Consider the following 18934-nt stretch of genomic DNA (forward strand, 5'->3'; position numbering starts at 1 on the left):
GGCCCATAGATGTTCGTACAAAACCTTGTTGCAGTTCATTGGATAGATGATGAGAAATGTCATTGGATCCAGTTTGAAATATCTCAACAACTGTTTAGGTCAACTGTCATGAATATTTGTGCAGAGACTTAGTATATAAAGCTTACTGTCTCTGATGAATCTGTCTTTTCCTCTAGCAACTCAGTTTTTTAATAGAACAAAAGGTTTTAAAGTAGCACCATCATCGATTTTAATTTGTCAGTCAAAAAACAAAACAAAAAAAACAATAAATACCTGCAAAATGTAAATAACCGCGAGTGGTACTTTTTGTGTAGTCCATGTACCTTGATTCCCAGATATGCGTGAATGGCACATATATAATTCCATTTTATGTTAGTTTTACTTTTACTCTACTTCAAATCAAAGGATAATTTTCAGATTTTTTTGTGATCGGTTATTATGGATTAACACCTGGCAGTATTTAAAGTGATTTTTCGAAATGTACTTATTAGTACATCACAGTAGGTGAGCGGATTGAAGTGGTACTTCTACTTGAATTGGTGTAATTATTTAGTCAATTACTTAGACTTTTACTTAGGTATTGAATTTGTTTACTCCTACAACCTCTGCTTAAATGATGAAATTGCGACACCTAGCGACCAATCTTTTAATTTAATGTGTGTGAGTGTGTTGTGGTCTCAATTTAGTTGCTGATTGGATTTATATAATTCTGCCTGTGTATTTATTCTCCGAGGATTGAACTATCAATAATTATAATATTTGACAATTCATTGCTATGTGCTTTGCTAAATGATGTTTGATTATACTTAAATGTGATGACCATATACCGGAATTATTTTGCTCTAATGCCAAGTTTCATTTATGAGAAACCACAACAAAGGGCCACATTAACGCTCCAGAGTAGAAAATATATATTTTACTTAATTCATTCACGTTTAGGGAAATAATAAAAAGTGTTTAACTTATTTGTTACTGAATCACTAGATCCTCACACAAGTTTGCGCTGATAAAAACATACCACTGTATATTGTTTTGTGGTACCTCCTCATTGTCTGTGTGTACTCAGATTATGTACTTACATGAACTCACTACCAATAGTTTCACAAATAAAAGCCCCACTTTCATAAATGAATGTAATTTAAATTATTACCTCAAAAAACATTTGAATCACCAAAAGTACTTTTTTTCACCTCACGCCAATGCATATATTGTGGGATCGTAATTATTGATACATTGTTAATGCCACTTCAATGTTTCAGATATTCTCAACGCCAGACAAAGTGTTACGGTCAAAACTGTGCCCCTAACAGGATGCCTCCCCCCCCCCCCCCTATGCGCGGGTAACTTTTCCATTGCGTGACTGAAAATATTTCACAATTTAATTAATTAATTACATTTAATTTTTTATACATGCGCACAAATTTGCATGCATTTAAAGTATTTCTGCAACTGCGTCACTGTGACTCTTCTTTAAATTGAAGAATAGTTGTGCACAATAAATATTTCTTTCGAATTTTAAGCAGGCAACTAACTCTGCTACCTAACACGTCGGGGCTGTGGCCGGTAGGGAGTCGGCGTCTGTTGTGCCTGCCCTCCTGACTCGCGTCCTTACCGCCCACTTTATAAACAGGAAGACGACCGCACTGTAATCTGTCGGTAACGTGAAAACCGGACAGACCGGGGGAAAAAAAATAATCTCTAGAAGATCAGAAAAGGGACTTAATTTTAGCGTTAACAGTTTAACAGTGTCCAGCTGCTTTAGGCGAAGAACGGCTACAGCGAACGAAGCCTCTTTAGCTCGCCACATTAGCTTGTTTGTTAACTTGAACATCGGCATTAATCGAGATTTTTTCCACAGCTGGTGAGGTTGCGCAAGTCCGTTAGCACATCTGCTCGTGTTTTATAACACCCGATAACATTTTACCATGGGATCCAGAGCGTCCACGTTACTCCGAGAGGAAGAAATCGAAGAAATTAAGAAGGAGACTGGCTGTAAGTTACGCCCAGAAAATGAGCTGCATGCTGTTCCTAAACATTACCATGTCATTCATTGAAGTTAGTTAACTTACTTTGACTATATCATTTCCTAAGAAAAATCCACTATTCATATCTGTTGTTGTGTGACTATCACTGCTGATCACTGCTTCTCGATGTGGTCCGTCTGATTTCTAGAAGCGGAATTAGTTATCTTAATAAATACATTAAGTCAAGCACTGTAAAGATGTACTAGAACGTTTCATAAGTAATGTTATGTCCACTCAGTGCTACATTATACTAAATATTATACGAAATATTGTATTTCCTTACCCACTACATTTGTGTTACAGCTATAGTTACGTGTTATCCCAAATAAGAGTTGGTGTAAATACATTTATATGATAAGCTGTTGTTAGATCAATGGAAGCTTTAAACTTTCCTTATTTAAAAAAGTATCAAGTACTTGCCCTTTGTCACAATCAGATGTCTGAGTTGTGAGCAGTTAATCAAGAGACATGCTCTGCAGGCCTGCTATCCCTCTGATTTATTTTGTGACCCTCTGCTGGGGCATGACCAGTTGGTTGCTGGACATTTCTAACTCTATGTAAAGTTCAAACTAGATCCAGCAACTAGATCAGTTAACTGCTCATCACACACTGATGCAACAGTGGTAACACCTTAATAATGTCATATAAATGTATGCAATTCAAACACCTAATGACTTTTAAAGTCAACTGGCGATAATACTTGTGTACCAAGTAGGGTTTTTAATGCAGACCTTCAGTATAATTGTAGTATTTCTACATTAATGTCTGAATACTTTTACTTCTGTAAAGCATTTGAGTACTTTGTTCACCACTGTGGATAATGGTACATCGATGAACCTGTTGATGTATTGATTTTATTTAGGCAAAAGGTTATTTTTGACAGAACCGCTGTCTTCTTCCATTAATTTTCCTCTTTGGTGTCCCCCTTGTAGTCTCTCACAGCCAAATAACTCGTCTATACAGCCGCTTTACCAGCCTCGATAAAGGTGAAAATGGCACCCTCAGGTAAGCAACTTTAACAAAACCATGATTGAGAAGATAAACTTATTAAATACTTTATAGGTGATGTGACTTGTTAGGTATTTTGCCTTAATGAGGTCAGATTGACTTAAATAGATAAGAATAGATAAGCGATTGAATTTGGAAAAAGCTTTGATGCTGTGGGCTGTGATCCAAAATGTCAGCGGTAGACAAAAATATTTCGAAAATGACCAAGTAGGCTATGCTAGATTTCCTTACTCACAGCATTGTAAATTGTTATTGAAGAAATTTCCCTGACATTTGTTCCACTGTGTGTGTTTAGATAGGTTGGTTTTACACATTTTCAGATGTTAAACCTAAGAGCACACAACACAAGTCTAGGACGCTGGATATAAGGAAAGGGGGACTTTTTAATGGATATGTTAAATTAGGTGTTGGTCAGTTTTGCAGAAAACCGTTTTATACAACTGAATAAACATTCTGTAGGTTAGTGCCATTAGATAACAAAAAGCAGCCACAGTTTAGTAGGACATCTGTCATCGACATTACACACAAGTGTACACAAGACTCAAGTCGACCAGCAGTCTGTTGCAATTTCCCCCTCGGATTAATAAAGTCCTTTTGAAATTTCAAAATGTGTGTCATAATGAGTGTTATTGAAATCTTCAGGGGAAAGAGATAGTCCAAGCACAGTCTGATGTTGAGACCTGAGTGAGACCTATCTGGGGCTTTCGATGAATGTCTACCTTTGTCCTTTGTCTGCACAAAACAAATTAGTAAAGCTGGTAAAACCTTGGCTTAAAAGTTAGTTTTCCACAACTGTCTGGTTTGGCTAAAAATTAATTTGCAACAGTAAAGCAAAGCAACATCTCTGTACCGGTTTGCAGAACCCATTCTTATGAAAGGCGTTGTGTTGACATAACAAGTTCTTGGTTCTATCTGTTTGTGTGCTCGTGCTTTCAGTCACAGCACACATTCAGGTTTGTCCTCAATCTTTTTCAAGGTGACATTTTGACCATTCATCAGTTGCCACAACACTCAGTTTACCCTTACCTACTGATGAACCCAGGATGCTTTTCACTGACTGATACGAATTAAGACCCTTGACTAACGATTTGCTTTCCGGCTTTTTTTAAATCATCTGTTGTTGTTTTTTTGCAGTTAGGCCAAATGTTTTAAAATGTTGAACACACCTCATAAGATCTGATCTATTTTGTTGTCATTTTTAAATTGATCATATTTCCTCAGTCGAGAAGATTTCCAGAGAATCCCAGAGTTGGCTATCAACCCCTTGGGAGACAGAATCATCAATGCCTTCTTTCCTGAAGGGTAAGTTGTCAGTGTTATTGGTCTGCAGTCTTGGAGATCTTGCTTTTCACAAGGGTGTGTATTATAGCGTTGAGTTACTACCATCACCGCAGAGCTGAACCAAGCCATCATGCTTTAGTAGTGGCTGCATTGCTGCAGACCCAAGAAGCTCATTTTTTTCTGCCAAATTTGTGTAGAAAAAAACTCGAGTTCACGTGCACCGCTGAGTCTGTATGTATATTTGTCAGTTGTTTGGCTCTTTTTTTATCAGACTGGAAGTTGAAAACCAGATGTTTCCAGATGTATCATTAAAATCCCAAAAAGTCAGATGTGTAGGCGTTGCAATTTTCCCCGTGTCTATTAATAGTTTCCGACGCGTTCTTTTCTTGCATCGATTTGGCTTCTTTGCCTAACGATAACTTGAGCATATAGGTGGAGTGTGTTCAACTCAGTAAAACAGTATTTGAGTTATAGTTGGAGTTTTCATTGTGTCGCCCACACCGCTTCTGTTTCTTCTGAGCACAGAAATAACCTGAACTAGGACTAAAGAATAAGTGGTTGTTTATTCTACGTCTGCTAACCAGAGAGTCTTAGTTTGTCACATTTTGTCTCTTGTAATTTGTCTCTTAGAGAGGACCAGGTAAACTTCAGGGGCTTCATGAGGACTTTGGCTCACTTCAGACCAATCGAAGACAATGAAAAGAACAAGAATCACCCTGCCAGCGAACCTCTTAACAGCAGAACAAACAAGCTGCTCTGTGAGTGTAGAGCTCTGTCACCCAATGATGTGAAGTGGAGCCGATGATCATAGTCTTGAGATTTCATATTGTCGGCTTGCTGTGTATTCTATGACTTGTTTCTATGTTTTTATTTTTCTAGTTGCTTTCCGTCTGTATGACCTAGACAGAGATGACAAAATCTCTCGGGATGAGCTGCTGCAGGTAAGTGGCTGGATTGGTCACATTCAGTAAATACAACGCTGAGTCACTCTAAAGCCTGTGAAAACAGCTCGATAGAATTATTAAATCAGCCAGACAGTAAATAATTCAAATATTGGAGATTTCTTGGAAATCCATTTATTTTAATGCATGAACTTATTGTTCAGTCCACATTTAACAAGGGAGCAATTTCTATTGTACAGGGGGGGGATCTGACTCTATGTCAATGAGAAGACTTTGCCCTTATGCTGTGATGAGGTTATATCTCACCTTAATTACAGGTTGATTATTCCCAGACAGTCTAATATCCTGTATTTTGGTTTCCTCTGTTATTTGTTGTCGCTCTGTGGGGCCATTTTGGCTTCAGTGACATTGTGTGACCTGTAATTGCTATAAGCTCAGTATTAAATGACTCAGACAGATCTCTTGTTTTGCGCAAAACATTTGTGTCGCCTGTTTCATGTGATGCATGAGTCTGTCAGACACTAAATATAAAAGTTGTGTCTATTTTTCAGTAAATGTGTGTTTCCTGATATCTATAAGCATATCATTTCTAAATTAAAGTCTGGCTGCCATTAACTTGCTGTTTACCTGGAAATAATTACAAATGATCGTGTTAAGTGCTAAATGGATGTAGCGCTGGGTTTCACTATGTTGTTTAGGAAAACATTAATACTGTTATTTAACAATTACCCAGAGCTGTTTTTCCACTGGTATTCATTAACCCTAAAGGGACCTTATATTCATCATTTACAGGTCTTGCGGATGATGGTCGGTGTAAACATTTCAGATGAACAACTTGGCAGCATTGCTGACAGGACCATTCAGGAGGCTGATACAAACGGAGATAACTCAATTTCCTTCAATGAATTTATTAAGGCAAGCTTTGCAGTTACATCTGTCATCTAACATCTCTACTGTGCTGTGATTTATGCTATATTATTTTAAGTTAAACACTGAATTATTCAGACTAGACTAGTGACAACATAAATTCCTATTCGAAGGGTGCCCTTAATAAAAGGCAGTACATTTATAGCGCTGAGTGCCCCAGTGGGACATAAAGTAGAGACTAGCAGTGGCCACAAACATGGGGTAAAATAATTCAAGGATACACTTTACACTAAGGGCGGCTATGAATGTTCAAACAGATTGTGTCCGTTTTTGGTTACCATTAAAAAGCACAAGATTTGCAGGATACATTGATTTTTAGTTGATCCAAGCTCCAGTTTTCATAAAATGAAAGTAATAAGAAGAAGTAATAACAACTCAAAATGTTTCACATTGATCACATTTAAAACGGGTTCAATATGCACATACTGTCTTTGTAATTTTACAAAGTGCAAGTTTAATGTTTTGTAAGCTTTAACATTTAAAAACGTGACATTGGCGTGTCGTCATGTTGCGTCCATTTAATATTTAACATCACAGGAAAACAACGTAAAACAGTTTTTTGTAATTTTTAACATTGTTCTGCTTTGATTGTCTCAGGTCTTGGAAAAGGTGGATGTGGAACAGAAAATGAGCATCCGGTTCTTGCACTAAGTATTTTTTTTTTTTTTTTTTTTGGGAGCTTGTCAGTTATTTCAGGACACAACCTCATCCAGCTTTTCAGCAGGCTGCTGTTGCCCACACTACACTGTCAGATCATGCATTTGGCAAATAATGTCATAGATCTTGAGTTTCAGCCTTTGCACTGGTCCATAAACGAAGGGAAAATTTGCGTGCCTTTGGTTGTTTCATGCAATGTCATTATGTATTTTTCCCAATAATGGAACCATATTTATTGGAAAGATTTCCGAGGGTCAAAGTTAGTGCCATTGCTGTCCACATTTCACAAGAAAAATCCTTTTATGGCACAGTACAGCAAAGCTTTTTGCTATTTATTGCAGTGAGTTTTACTCATGCTGGTCTATGGATATTTATCTATGCTGCATTTGTATTCATAAGCAATGGTTAAAAATAAAACTTATAAGATATATGATTACACTTCAGAAGTATTATTAATGCTAACACCAACTTACTACTTCTTTTTTTTGGGGGGGGGGGGGGGGGTCACTTAAGTTCCATGACTTTGGTTCACTCCTTTGTAAACTAGAATCAGTGGTCATGTTTGTGTTTTTAGTTTTTTTTTGTTTCATATGGGTTAATGTAGCTATTTCTTATAGATTGCGATTACCTCGTTCAGTTGTTAGACTGCAACCAAAGTAAGTTTGATATTTCTTCAAAGCCAGTGACTATCACTGATTCAGTGAGTTTACAGTGTGATGCTCCTTATTTTCTTTAGTCATTTGTAACAAAAATTGTGGTGGTGACAATGAAGATTTAATATAAATTTGTGCTATCTCTATGACTAGCATCCATTTTTCCCACTGCAACTCTACTGACAACTAAAGGTTTTGGGGGGGGAGGTATCACGAGGATTTAACTGCCATCGTGGCCTGCATTCAAAAAGGTTTCTCCCTTATCAAGAGTTAATAAAGTCATGTCTATTGTCAGCCGCTTCATGGAACAGTTTGTTGATTTTTATAACAGGTAACCCCCCCAAAAATCGTGCTATGGCATCTACATATATAATCAGTCTCCCTGTGGCTGAGACAAAATGTGCTTGTTCATTTATGCACTGCTTAATGTCTTGCGATTACTTTTGAAATGGATTAGATCTTACAGAAGGTCAACATATTTTACTGTATATGAACTGTAACATAAATGTCTAATTCTTGCGTTTTCAGTGTAACATTTCATTATTACACAAACTTCCTCTTATCAGTTGAGGCATGAAATCCAACTCTACAATTTTATTAATCATATTGTGATCGTCAGACATGATTAATTTGACGATGTTCTATGTATTATCAAAGTGATCTATGAATTTAAATTGAATAAAATAAGTGCCAGTATTTACTGGGAAGAATTTGTGGCCGCCTCTTTTTTTTTTTTTTTCTTAACCTTTGTATCTGTGTTTATTACAAATTGCATAAAGTCGTTGTTGGGTGCAGGTCAGAGAGTTAAACTAAAAAAATGTTTTTTATATGCATAACAATCCAACACACACACACACACACACACACACACAAACACCAACCAGTGCAGGCTTGAAAGGAATTCTTTTAGCCATAATTCTTATAGCTATACCATTCATACATCGCGTTAAATTATGTTACCTTAGAGGAATAAGAGACTACTTAGTCCAGACTGCATAATAAACTTTTATCTGTCAAAATAACATGAAAGCATTTTCTACTATTGCGTCGGAACATGCTTACAATCGCTACGGTATCAGATGAACACGGTAGTAAATTTAGAGGAAAGCTGAGAAAAAGCTGACGGTTTTGTTTCAATAAATGATCAAATCATTTTAAAGTGGATTATTTTTCTGCAAGTGAACTTTCACTGCGGTTTAGCTCATGACAGTACTGAGCAACAGAGAACCCAACAAGCCCGCATAACGCATCCGATTCTTCAGCTGACTTTAATCTACTCCGAAATGGCCTGTTGTTATGAATGAATGGCAGGACATATTTTGTAAATGAACTTCATGAATCGGGAGGTTTGTATCATTTGTGCACACATGCTAACTACAGCAGGTTAAATTCTAACTGATTGATGACTGTCAGGAGCCAAACTTCCGGGGTGTTTTTTATTAAGTCGATGTAACTGATTGACAGGCCTCCGGACCAATCATCGTCCTCTTCCGCTTGCCCGTAGTAGCAGAGCGAAAATGGCGTAGCGCGGAGGGTGTGCAGAGAAGAGGACGAGGAGACCCTCTTCTCTCCTCTGTGGTGTGTGTGCGCGGCGGAGGGAAGAATATGTTTTCGACATGGGGTTTTCGAAAACGTGCCCTTCACCTGTGCGGTTTGTCTTTACAGAACAATGGCGGCATACGTCCAGTTTGGGAAGACCCGTATGTGTCACCTCACAGGAGGAGCCCCCTGGCTTTTGTTTACCGTTGCGTTCAGCCGCAGCGCGAACAACAGTGGAAATATGTCCGCATCACTTCGAAGCAACTCACACCAAGGTCAGTGCTCATGCTTCACCCATCTGTCGGTGTCTGTTGAAACTTTTCCCCGCAGCCTTTGCTCATGTTGGAAATTGGCAGTTCAGTTTAAAGGGGGTCCTGGGTTTTGTCTGCAGGAAGAGATGAAACGATTTATCATTTAATTGATTAGTCTGTGGAAAGAAAATGTATTTAAAGCAAAGCCACCAAAAGTTGCAACTTTCCACTGTGACTGATGTTATCTATTTTATATCAATATAAATATATTGTCTTTGAGTTTTGCACTGTTTGTTGAAACGGTGTTAGCTGGGCTTTATGATAATCTCACAATTTTCTGACAGTTTATAGACTAATGGTTTGATCCATAGAAAAATAATAGTATATAAAAATATAGTCTGCAGATGAACGTGAACTGTACTGTTAAAACAACTGCACTGAACAACAATGACGCTGGATTTTTATTTTAGGATGCATTTTCCACTTAGTGCAGTTGTGAAAGCAGTTGAAGCGTGGGCTGCGAGAACATTTCCCCTCAAATCAGCCCCAGTACCATCAACAGATCCCTTACATCACCATCCAGCCCTGTGGAGGTAAAGAAAAAAGAATCATTGACCTCTTTTGGGTTTTTTTGGGACACGGGTGCCCTCCTTCTGGCTGTTGCTGAGGCAGTAGTCCTTTCTCGTCCACAGCAATCACCTCTTTTCCTGTCCTGTTTCTGCAGCCTGATCACCGATGGGGACATCTTCCAAGATTTTGGGATAGTCTGACCTTCATAATGGAATGGCTGAAAAGTGATAGTCTCTGGACTATATTTGTCTAAAATTATCCACGATTTGGGGCTTTTCAGTCAGATTTGAGTTTAATCCTTATCAGTCTGCATGTAAATGTAGTAACTAATTTCTCCTGATGCGTATTTTAAAAAAACAACAAAAAAACCCACCCTCACTGTAATGTGATCAAAGCAGTTTGACAATTAAAAAAAATCAACTGCTCATGTTTTCTGGGACAAAGAAAAAGACACAAGATACTGTAGCAATGATCAAAATCTGTGATTAAATTAGACTCATAGTGTTTTTTTGTTTTGTTTTTTGCACTACCTCATTGCCACAAGTTCAACAGGAGTAAAATTGGTGTGATCAGTACAAGTAGCTCATTGGTTTACAAGTGCCACAGCAGTTTTATGTAACATTGCTAAAGAAGTTGTTGACATGTGAATTGGAGAAGACCAAGCAACCCACAAGCACATGATGCATGCTGTCATGAATCCATGTTTCAGTTTGACCATTTTAACGAAACACTGATTCATCCAAACTGTGATCTCTGATGCACCTGTTTTAGAGGAAAGTCTCAGGATCATGTTGTTACTGCATCCTTTCGATTTGGATTTAGTGGTTTTGTCAAGTCTGCATGTTTAAGGACAAATTGCAGACAGAAAGAACTGGCCTTATTCCCCTTCAGATGCCTGATATGTGACAAAATATTTAAAGTTGGCCTTTTATTATGAAAGTTTAGTCCTGTTTTGTTTTCCATAGTCTTTATTTTGTCTTTTCCCTTTATCTTTGATTGACTCCCATTTTGTACTTTTCACTCTTACACATATATGCATTTTTTTCCCCCCCCAAACTTTCATTGGTTGCTCTATTTGTCTGTGTTTTCTAACCATAAAGCACATATAAATATATTTTACATAGTGCCTGTAGATACAGATTTATTCATTGATTCCTTTTCAAACATCCTGTTTTATCTGGTGTATCAGTGTCTAAAGTTGAGGTAACAGCTTCCCACCTTGAATTTGTTCTTACCTGAAAGAAGCCCTGATCTAATTCCTTCAAATTTGTTCATTTTTATAGGATTTACACACACAACCACACACACAAATCACATTTCCCGGGATTTGTGCAATATTTGATCTTTTAACTGTCATGTTGTTGACCAAACTGTATATTATATAAACAAGTGACAAGTTGTTTGAAAGCAACAAAATCACCAATGTCTTCCATTAAGATATGTATAGACTCATGTGCATTAGCTTATTTAGCGGGACTGTGGTGCCAACATTATAGTAGCCATGCATGACCAGTAGTAATGCTTGCTTCATGAAGAATAGTGAAACTAATTTCTAAAAAAGGTTGGAGCTCAAAACTGTGGAAACCATTTCAGAAAATATTAAAAGATGATAGATTGACAAATTATAAGTTTTATTTAGACACAGCATTGCCCTAAAACCTTAGACTAAAGCGAGATCTCATTTTAATCCATGTCTATATTGTATAAAGGAAATGAAAATATAATACAATCAGAGTGTGCAGTTATAAACTAATAATTCTAGTCATTTCACATAGGCATAAATGCTTATAAGTTAGTGCTTTACAAAAGCAATGCTGTATGTTCCAAGGATGCTTAAGAGATGTCCCAAAGCGTATTCTTGCAATTAAGCATCAAGTAAATTAGGTATTAAGCAACAGCCCCAAAAAAAAAAAGTCTCATAATGTAATCAAACACTTGTAGAGAAATGTTATGTAAAGAAAAAAAAATGTTATATTAAGAGTACTACTTTAATCCTAGATTTGGATCTAATTGATATCTATCTATAGTTTCTCATTCTTAAGATTTAAGATCTCACCAAGACATTGTATTGTACTGTACATAATACCTCATAATTTTCGGGATTTAGAGAATTATATTTTAGTCCATTAAATTGTATTTCGTTTGAGTTTTAGAAGCAATAACCTACAATAATCCATGAGTTTTAATGCCAGGGTGCAAGTGTTAAAAGGACTTTGTATTGTCATGTAGAAAGGACCCCCCCCCACCTCTTTTCGCCTATGGTAGCTATTAGTCACTTTTTTGGGAGTCATGTCCGTTCCTGTAGCATTTTCACATCGACAAAACCTACAACTTTCTTTAAAGCTATACACTTTCTGTAACTGTGGCTGCAAACTACTCACTGAATGAACTTGACACTTGTTTGAAAAGCACTTTCTCTGTGTACTGACTTGCACCGTCATCAGCATCCTGTCTTAAATACTGTGTTCTACAAACCCTGTGTTGCTCTTTGTGGGGATTTATAATCACAATTTATAAGCAAGTAAGCATCTAGCAACATTGAGTTAAAAAAAATATATGCATGATTTAGCTGAATAATGAATGATCTGTATTGCATGCAATAATCCAACTTTGTAATGTGAATGAGTGTAATTAGGATATTGAAATGTTAATATCAGATGTTCTGTAACGTGATACCAACTTGGTCAGCTGTGTGACACTACAGCAAGCATGATGAAGTAGCTGTGAATCATCAGCTGTGGTTTTTACAGACTTGGACAGCACAAAAAAAAGAAAAAAAAAAGAAAAGAATAATTTTAATGTTTTTTCTCACTCTGTTGTGTCAAACATGACCTTGGCAGTACTGCCACACTTCAACTAGAGTAACATTGATCAACCTTTCTTTTGTTATTAAGAGAAACACTTGGGTAAGATGATTAATGACATTTTGTTGATTAAGTTTTCCATTGAGGAGATGTACTGTGTAGAAACTATGCACTCCAGGAGGAGGAAATAGGCATGCTTATTACGTGTGAGCCTCTTGTCTGGTTTTGTATTACAAAAAAAAGAAAAAAGAATCTGTATCAGAAATTCAGCAATAAAAATGCAGCATGGTGCCAACTGGATAGCTGGGTGTTTATGTGTGAGTGTTGTCACAGAGAGTATGACAAAGTATATCATCTTATCATGTGAGGAACACGCGCTGTAGCCTGTTTTTAAGTTACATGCCAGAAAACACTCAAGTACACATCTTACGTTTAGTGTGGGAAACTTTAATGTAACTTACTTTTAGGCTTAAAGGAATGGTTCAACATTTTGGCACAAAGAAAAAAAAATATTTATCTAGCTTTTTACACTTGGCATAAAGACTGGATGCAAATCTAGGGACAAGTATGGGATGGCTCTCTCTAAACGTCAGATTTGTCCACCAGTATCTCTTGAGATAACTAATACACACTGCAGGCTACTTGTCCAGTTTACTGGTTACACTGCTGTCAGCCAGTCTGCTCTTAAGCTGTGACATCTGATCCAGTTGTGCTTCAAACTCTTGTCTCACCTGCAACGTAAAGAATAAAGTGTAAATTTGTTAAATTTTTGAAGACCTATCATTCCTGGCTAGATTTTTTTTCCTCCGTTTTGACATGTTGGAGAATGGCTACAAATACAAAGGCAACTGATCCAGCAGAGTTCAGGAGACTGCTGAGGCTAATGGGCACTTAGTTTAAAATGATGCAACACAAACTACGGATCATCAGGTCTCTACACCAAGCCATGGAAAACATTCTCACTCCCATGCCCACATTAGTATTTAATCAAGTTTGTCAGAATAAACACTCCGCTATATTTCTTTATCTCACCTCATTAATGCTATCTCTGAGGGGCTTCAGATCAAATTTGAGTGTAGAGGCTTTCACCATTGAGCTGTTGTTGAGGATGTAACTGTGGAAAAAAGGGAATTGGGAAGGTTCAAGTAATATAGCCTACAATCTCTGGATGCAAGCCATTAATGAAAAAGGAAGACGAATCAGGCTAAATAAATAAATAAACTTTAAAATGGCTGTTTCATTCTCTACTCTGAGTTAAAATAAATTGTTATTGCAATGGATAACACCCTTGTAACCCTAGTTAATTTTAGCCTTTCCAGACAACAGTAAATCTGTACACAATATGCTTGGCTGCTCAGCACTAGCAGCAAGACTTACCAATTGATGTTTGCTTTGTGGAGAAGAAAAAGGCAGCGAATATTGGCCAAATGTGATGAAGCTGAGTGAATAATTTTCCCCACAGTACTACAGCAGACTTGACAGTTTAAAGAACTGAAGATGCTAGAAGTTAACAGGAGAAGCATCAACAAAAAGAGTCACAAATATTGAACAAATTCAATAAAAAGGAGGCTCCTTTAGGACAGTCAGTAGCTGGCGGGTGACAGTAAAAAAAACAACAACATTTGTTTTATATGTGACTTCCGTGTATGTATCAAATAGCTGATCCATAAACAGTCCATTTACCTTGTTCATGAAAACATTATTTTAAATAAATCACTTACCAATTAGCCATTTCCTCTTTATGTCCCAACTCTATTCTTTCACTGATGGCCACGTCGTTGGTTACTCCTGAAGAAAAATAAGTTGCAATGTCACCACGTGCATCTTTCAGGTGCTGCAGCTTGAGGACATACAATCTGAACAGATATAATAACAATGTGTAATGTGTAAAATCTTGTGCTACTCCTAATGGCACAAAAAGTGATGGTGGACTAAAGAAAGAGATTCAGCAGAAACAAGTTGGCTAATCACAATTGCAATTTACAAGTAAAGATAAAACAAAGTAATTTTCACAAAAACAAATACATCTGTTCAGCATAAAGGTGCATTACTCGTCATACAGCCGAGTTTATTATCTCAGTCCGACTAAGTTATTTCCATCATCGAGGTGGAACATTAGATGTGTGGGAAAAGTCCACCAAGTTAAAAACATGAACCTTGATTTAGGATTTTAGATTTTAGAAAAAGGTTCTCTTAAAAGTCATTTGTCTCATTTCTTAATGTCCGTTATATACAAACGCGAATATCTTATAACATCAATAACTGTGTTCGCTACCTCAAATCTTTCGCTAAGTCCACCGTGGCGGACATTTAATTTCTAAACATGCAGACGTGCTATTGTAATATTAGTCAGTCATCATGAATCTTACTTAGACACATGATGTAGTCCGCAGAGTTCACACCAATCTCCCCGCAGACACCGACGGAGTCCGCCAAGACAGTGTTACACTGTGCACAGTGAAAAGTCATCTGCTGTTTCACCAGCGCTGCCGTGGCCTGCAGTTTCATATCGTGGATACGTTGGATTAAGAAGCCTTCATCATATTCCATGTTAACAAAGTTTTACTAGCTGGCTGTTTGCGGGAACTTCGCGGTGGCGTTTGTTAATTTGCGCTACAGCTAAGTAAACACTCTTCTTCCCTTGTAGCTCGGCGCGCCGCACTTGGAGTTACACTGCCACCACCTGGAGGAATGTGACAAATGGCATTCGTTAAGATGGATGTAGATATGAACTTGATAAACCGGGTAGATACCAAATCGATGTTTGCCAAAATAATGCTTTTGATCACCTTTACACGAGGCTGTTGAATCAAGCTTAACTGGAGTTCGCGCTTCACCATGGATAGAATGGTAAAAAGGAATCTGTCTCTCTGATTGGCTGCGTGGAATATCCGGTGCCATCCAGGAGCCAATCAAACGACAGTCGCGGCTGTGTTTTGAATCCGAGTTGGTTTAACGGCCAGGCGCGAGGCGGCTTAGTGCTGGAGAGACAAGGCGTGTGCATGTTGGTTTCTTTTCGCTATACGGATACAATCAAGACCCAATATGGATTTGGACTCGAAGAAATATAGTGAGTTGCAGAGCATCGCTAAGGAGCTCGGACTTAAGGCGAACTTGAAGGTAACGTAACTGATTGCTGGTTAACTTGTTGAGGCTTGTCCAACGGTGTTTAGTATTGCTAACCATCAACCACCAACCACAAACGTTTACCCACATTTGTATAACGTTAACGTCGGGTAGTTATCCTCGGTTAAGCTGGCTAACGCGATGTGTTCAAAAACAGGCAGACAAGCTCCTGAAAGCGATCAAGCAGCACTATCAACATGAAGGAAAAAGGACTGAAGAAGAGCAGGTAACGTTAAGTTACTATTGGTCAGTGCTGGCTTATCGTCGCAAGACCAGTCGGTTTTATTTTTCAGTGTCGTGTTTGTTTTTCCATCGACAGAAAGATGCAGCTGCAACACAAGATCGTGCTCAGGAAGATAAAGATGCAACTTGCAAGGAAGAACTTCCTAGTACCGCTGTGTTTGTGAACACACGTCGAGGGAAAGGCAACGGTAACAAGGGGAAGAGCTGTGACGCCGCGACAGTGATTGAGTGCGAAGCCAATCCATCAGTTGCTGCGGAGGTAGGACACCTCACCTCATCCAGCCTGGGTTGCATCCTAGAATGTGTTCGTGCATTAATATCCCCTACTCCTCACTGATATATATTTACAGTTGCTTTTCGGCATGCTTTGCCCCCTTTTTAATAAACTGCATCCAGGAGGAAGAAAGAATTAATTCACTGTTTCTTTAGGGTGGTGATGAAGTAGTTGTGTCAAGTGCGGGTGCTAAGAAGAGAAAGGCGTCTGTTGTCTGTGGTTCTGACGAAGCTGAAACTGAGCCCCCAAAGAAGACGAAGGCCGGTGAGACTGAGCAACAACCTGGTATCAAGGATGAAACCGATGGACATGGGGATACAGGTCTGTTGATTTCCTCTGCTGCAAAAAGCCTGTTTTTTTCTGAATCAGAATGGGTTTTAATGCTTTTTAACTTTAACCGTGATTTTGTCCTCATGTTCTACCATAATTTGCGTTTCTCCAGAAAAGGCACCAAAAGTATCCAAAGCTGGTAAAATACCTCGCTATCAAGCGCTTCAGCAGAAAACCAAGCCAGTGTTGAAGCCTGTCACTCCTAGTACGTTGTTTGTATTTTACCTCCACCTGTAGCATAATAATACAGACATCATATTAAGGGACTGTTTTTGTTTTTCTTATATCCACTAATGTGTATGTATGTTGTTTTTTTTGTTTTTTTTTTGTTTTGTTTTGTTTTGTTTTGGCAGACTTCAAAAAACTTCACGAGGCCCATTTTAACAAAATGGAATCCATTGATTCCTATGTCCAGAGGAAGACCAAGCAGATGGACACATACAGAAATTCAGTGAAAGAACTAAAGGTATTCAAAAGAATAACTGTCTTTGCTGACTTCTTTCAGAAAAATTGCAATATCCGTATGCAAAACTGACTTTGCAGGTTATGTTTTTCCTTTCCTTAAATCTTAGACTCTTTCAGACAAAACTAAACGGCTGCAAGCTGATGGAAAAACCCGAGCAGTGAGTATCTTTACCTCTGTACTGTGCATATATATTTAGTATTTCCAAAGTTCAATAAATTCTTATAATGTTTATATATCTATTCTGCAGAAAGCAAATGACAGTCGTGCTTCCATGTTCAGCCCAATTCCACTGAGAGGAGTGACTGAAGAAAAATGCAAAGACACTTGTCTTTCAGCCAGTAAAGTTCCTCCAAAAAAACCTGCTGGAAAGAACGATGCTTCATTCAGACCATCTATTATTTCCACTCGCAGGATCAATGTTCGGTGAGTCACTCTTCTTAGCTGAAGTTTTAACGTGTAACCAACTTTCTTTTTTTAAGGAATTGCTTTTGCTTAGTAGTATTTAGTGGGACACCAACCAAAGTTGGTTATGTATTGTAACCACAGATATGAGTATAGGCTTTGCCCTCTAAGAGCTGTCGTTATTGGGTTTATGCGTGCGGATAAACCCAATAGCAACAGCTTTGGAGGGCGAAGCCTATATGAAAAAGAACTAAATGTTTTTGTTTGCAGGTTCTCAGAAGCCACTCGTGACAATGAGTATAAAAGGTCCTTGGTGAAGACACCTGCACGCATGTCACCTTGTGTGACTTCAAGCACTCCCCAAAAACAGGCTGGTGCTGTGAAGCCCAACAATGTCAAGACTTCAACTCTCTCTGCGACCAAAACACCAGGTAGCTTCACATGGTAGTAAAATCTAAACTTGTGATAGATAGATCTAGATAAAGAGAGTTAATTATTATCCCCACCATTCTACAGGACCATTTATTTTCACTGGCAACACAAGTGCTACAACAACTCCTGGAACTCAAAAGAAGCAGAGCTTTGATCTGAAAGCGAGTCTGTCTCGTCCACTCACCTACAAGCCTCATACGGGTACGAATAATTTTCTGTTACTTTGTTTAATCACAGAATACTTTAGTATCAATAACAGATCCATTTCAATAAAAGAATTTTTTTTTTGCTTTATAGGTAAACTGAAGCCATTTGGAGAGGTAAAAGAAAACACACAAACAACAGGAAACACATCAACAATCTCAAACTCTCATCAGAAAAATTATAAACAGCGCCAAGTCAAAACCAGGTATGTTTAAAAAAAAAAAAAAAACCACACACATTTTTACAGTATTGTCAGATATTGAATCGTGTCTCCCTTAGAAGTTAAACTCTTGAAGCATGACTTGTTATATTTCTTTATACTATTTTAGAGAGGACAGGAGAGCAAAACATATGGAGGAAAGGAGGCAAAAAAAAGAGACCGTGCTTGGTGCAAGAAGAGGCCTCGTCATGATGTAAAAGTATACTGCATTTCTAGATGTTTGTACAGCCAGTTCAAATGTAAATATTTTTTCATCTATAGCTAATTTGTTTAGTCTTTTAAGGAATGTAGACAAGCTTTTAGTCATAGCCGACCTACTGTAAGTTTTACATTTGATGCATTAGTTGAAGCAGGTAACTAAGTGAATGCATATATGTGCTTCCTGGGTGTTTGATGGATTGGGGGTTAACAATTGATATTGATGTGTGAAGGTTCATGTTTTGCTGTATGTGAAACTTGCAATTTTGTTTTCAAAAATTTGAGTTGCTCTGCAGTTTTTTTTACTATTTTGTGAATGATAAAAAAGACCATGCAAAGAAAGTTCTTGTATTCTCAATTTTTTAATTAAATATTGCTGTTCTTTTGGCCATGGCTATTTTACCTCCTTCTGGGAAACCCTGA

The 18934-nt window shown here is 37.8% G+C and overlaps 3 protein-coding genes and 1 long non-coding RNA gene across 5 annotated transcripts; 3 read left to right on the forward strand and 1 right to left on the reverse strand.

Moving 5' to 3' along the window:
- Positions 1-1574: 1574 nt before the first annotated feature.
- chp1 (calcineurin-like EF-hand protein 1) lies at positions 1575-8164 on the forward strand. Its single transcript, XM_067478742.1, has 7 exons — positions 1575-1992; positions 2957-3029; positions 4254-4334; positions 4944-5071; positions 5193-5254; positions 6008-6130; positions 6740-8164. The coding sequence occupies exons 1-7, from the start codon at positions 1926-1928 to the stop codon at positions 6791-6793; spliced, it is 588 nt and encodes a 195-aa protein (XP_067334843.1). The 5' UTR covers positions 1575-1925; the 3' UTR covers positions 6794-8164.
- Positions 8165-8900: 736 nt separating this feature from the next.
- LOC137100984 (uncharacterized) lies at positions 8901-12916 on the forward strand. The gene is made up of 3 exons (XR_010910974.1): positions 8901-9030; positions 9118-9266; positions 9713-12916. It is a non-coding gene; the product is annotated as an uncharacterized lncRNA (long non-coding RNA).
- oip5 (opa interacting protein 5) lies at positions 12888-15483 on the reverse strand. 2 transcript variants are annotated; one of them, XM_067478745.1, is made up of 6 exons: positions 15406-15483; positions 14986-15299; positions 14338-14404; positions 13994-14116; positions 13649-13730; positions 12888-13347 (listed from the first exon to the last, which is right to left on the reverse strand). In XM_067478745.1, exons 2-6 carry the CDS (start codon positions 15164-15166, stop codon positions 13255-13257), a joined length of 546 nt encoding a protein of 181 aa, XP_067334846.1. In that variant the 5' UTR covers positions 15167-15299; positions 15406-15483; the 3' UTR covers positions 12888-13254. The 2 variants fall into 2 exon arrangements, with proteins under 2 accessions (XP_067334846.1, XP_067334845.1); XM_067478744.1 differs by lacking the exon at positions 15406-15483 and having other exon boundaries at positions 14986-15310.
- nusap1 (nucleolar and spindle associated protein 1) lies at positions 15443-18898 on the forward strand. Its single transcript, XM_067478737.1, has 12 exons — positions 15443-15736; positions 15900-15968; positions 16062-16244; positions 16415-16580; positions 16702-16794; positions 16943-17055; positions 17162-17212; positions 17303-17478; positions 17728-17888; positions 17974-18090; positions 18187-18298; positions 18423-18898. The coding sequence occupies exons 1-12, from the start codon at positions 15662-15664 to the stop codon at positions 18508-18510; spliced, it is 1404 nt and encodes a 467-aa protein (XP_067334838.1). The 5' UTR covers positions 15443-15661; the 3' UTR covers positions 18511-18898.
- The last annotated feature ends 36 nt before the right edge of the window (positions 18899-18934 follow it).

The sequence above is a fragment of the Channa argus genome, chromosome 16, assembly GCF_033026475.1.
Source record: "Channa argus isolate prfri chromosome 16, Channa argus male v1.0, whole genome shotgun sequence".
Lineage (NCBI taxonomy): Eukaryota > Metazoa > Chordata > Actinopteri > Anabantiformes > Channidae > Channa > Channa argus.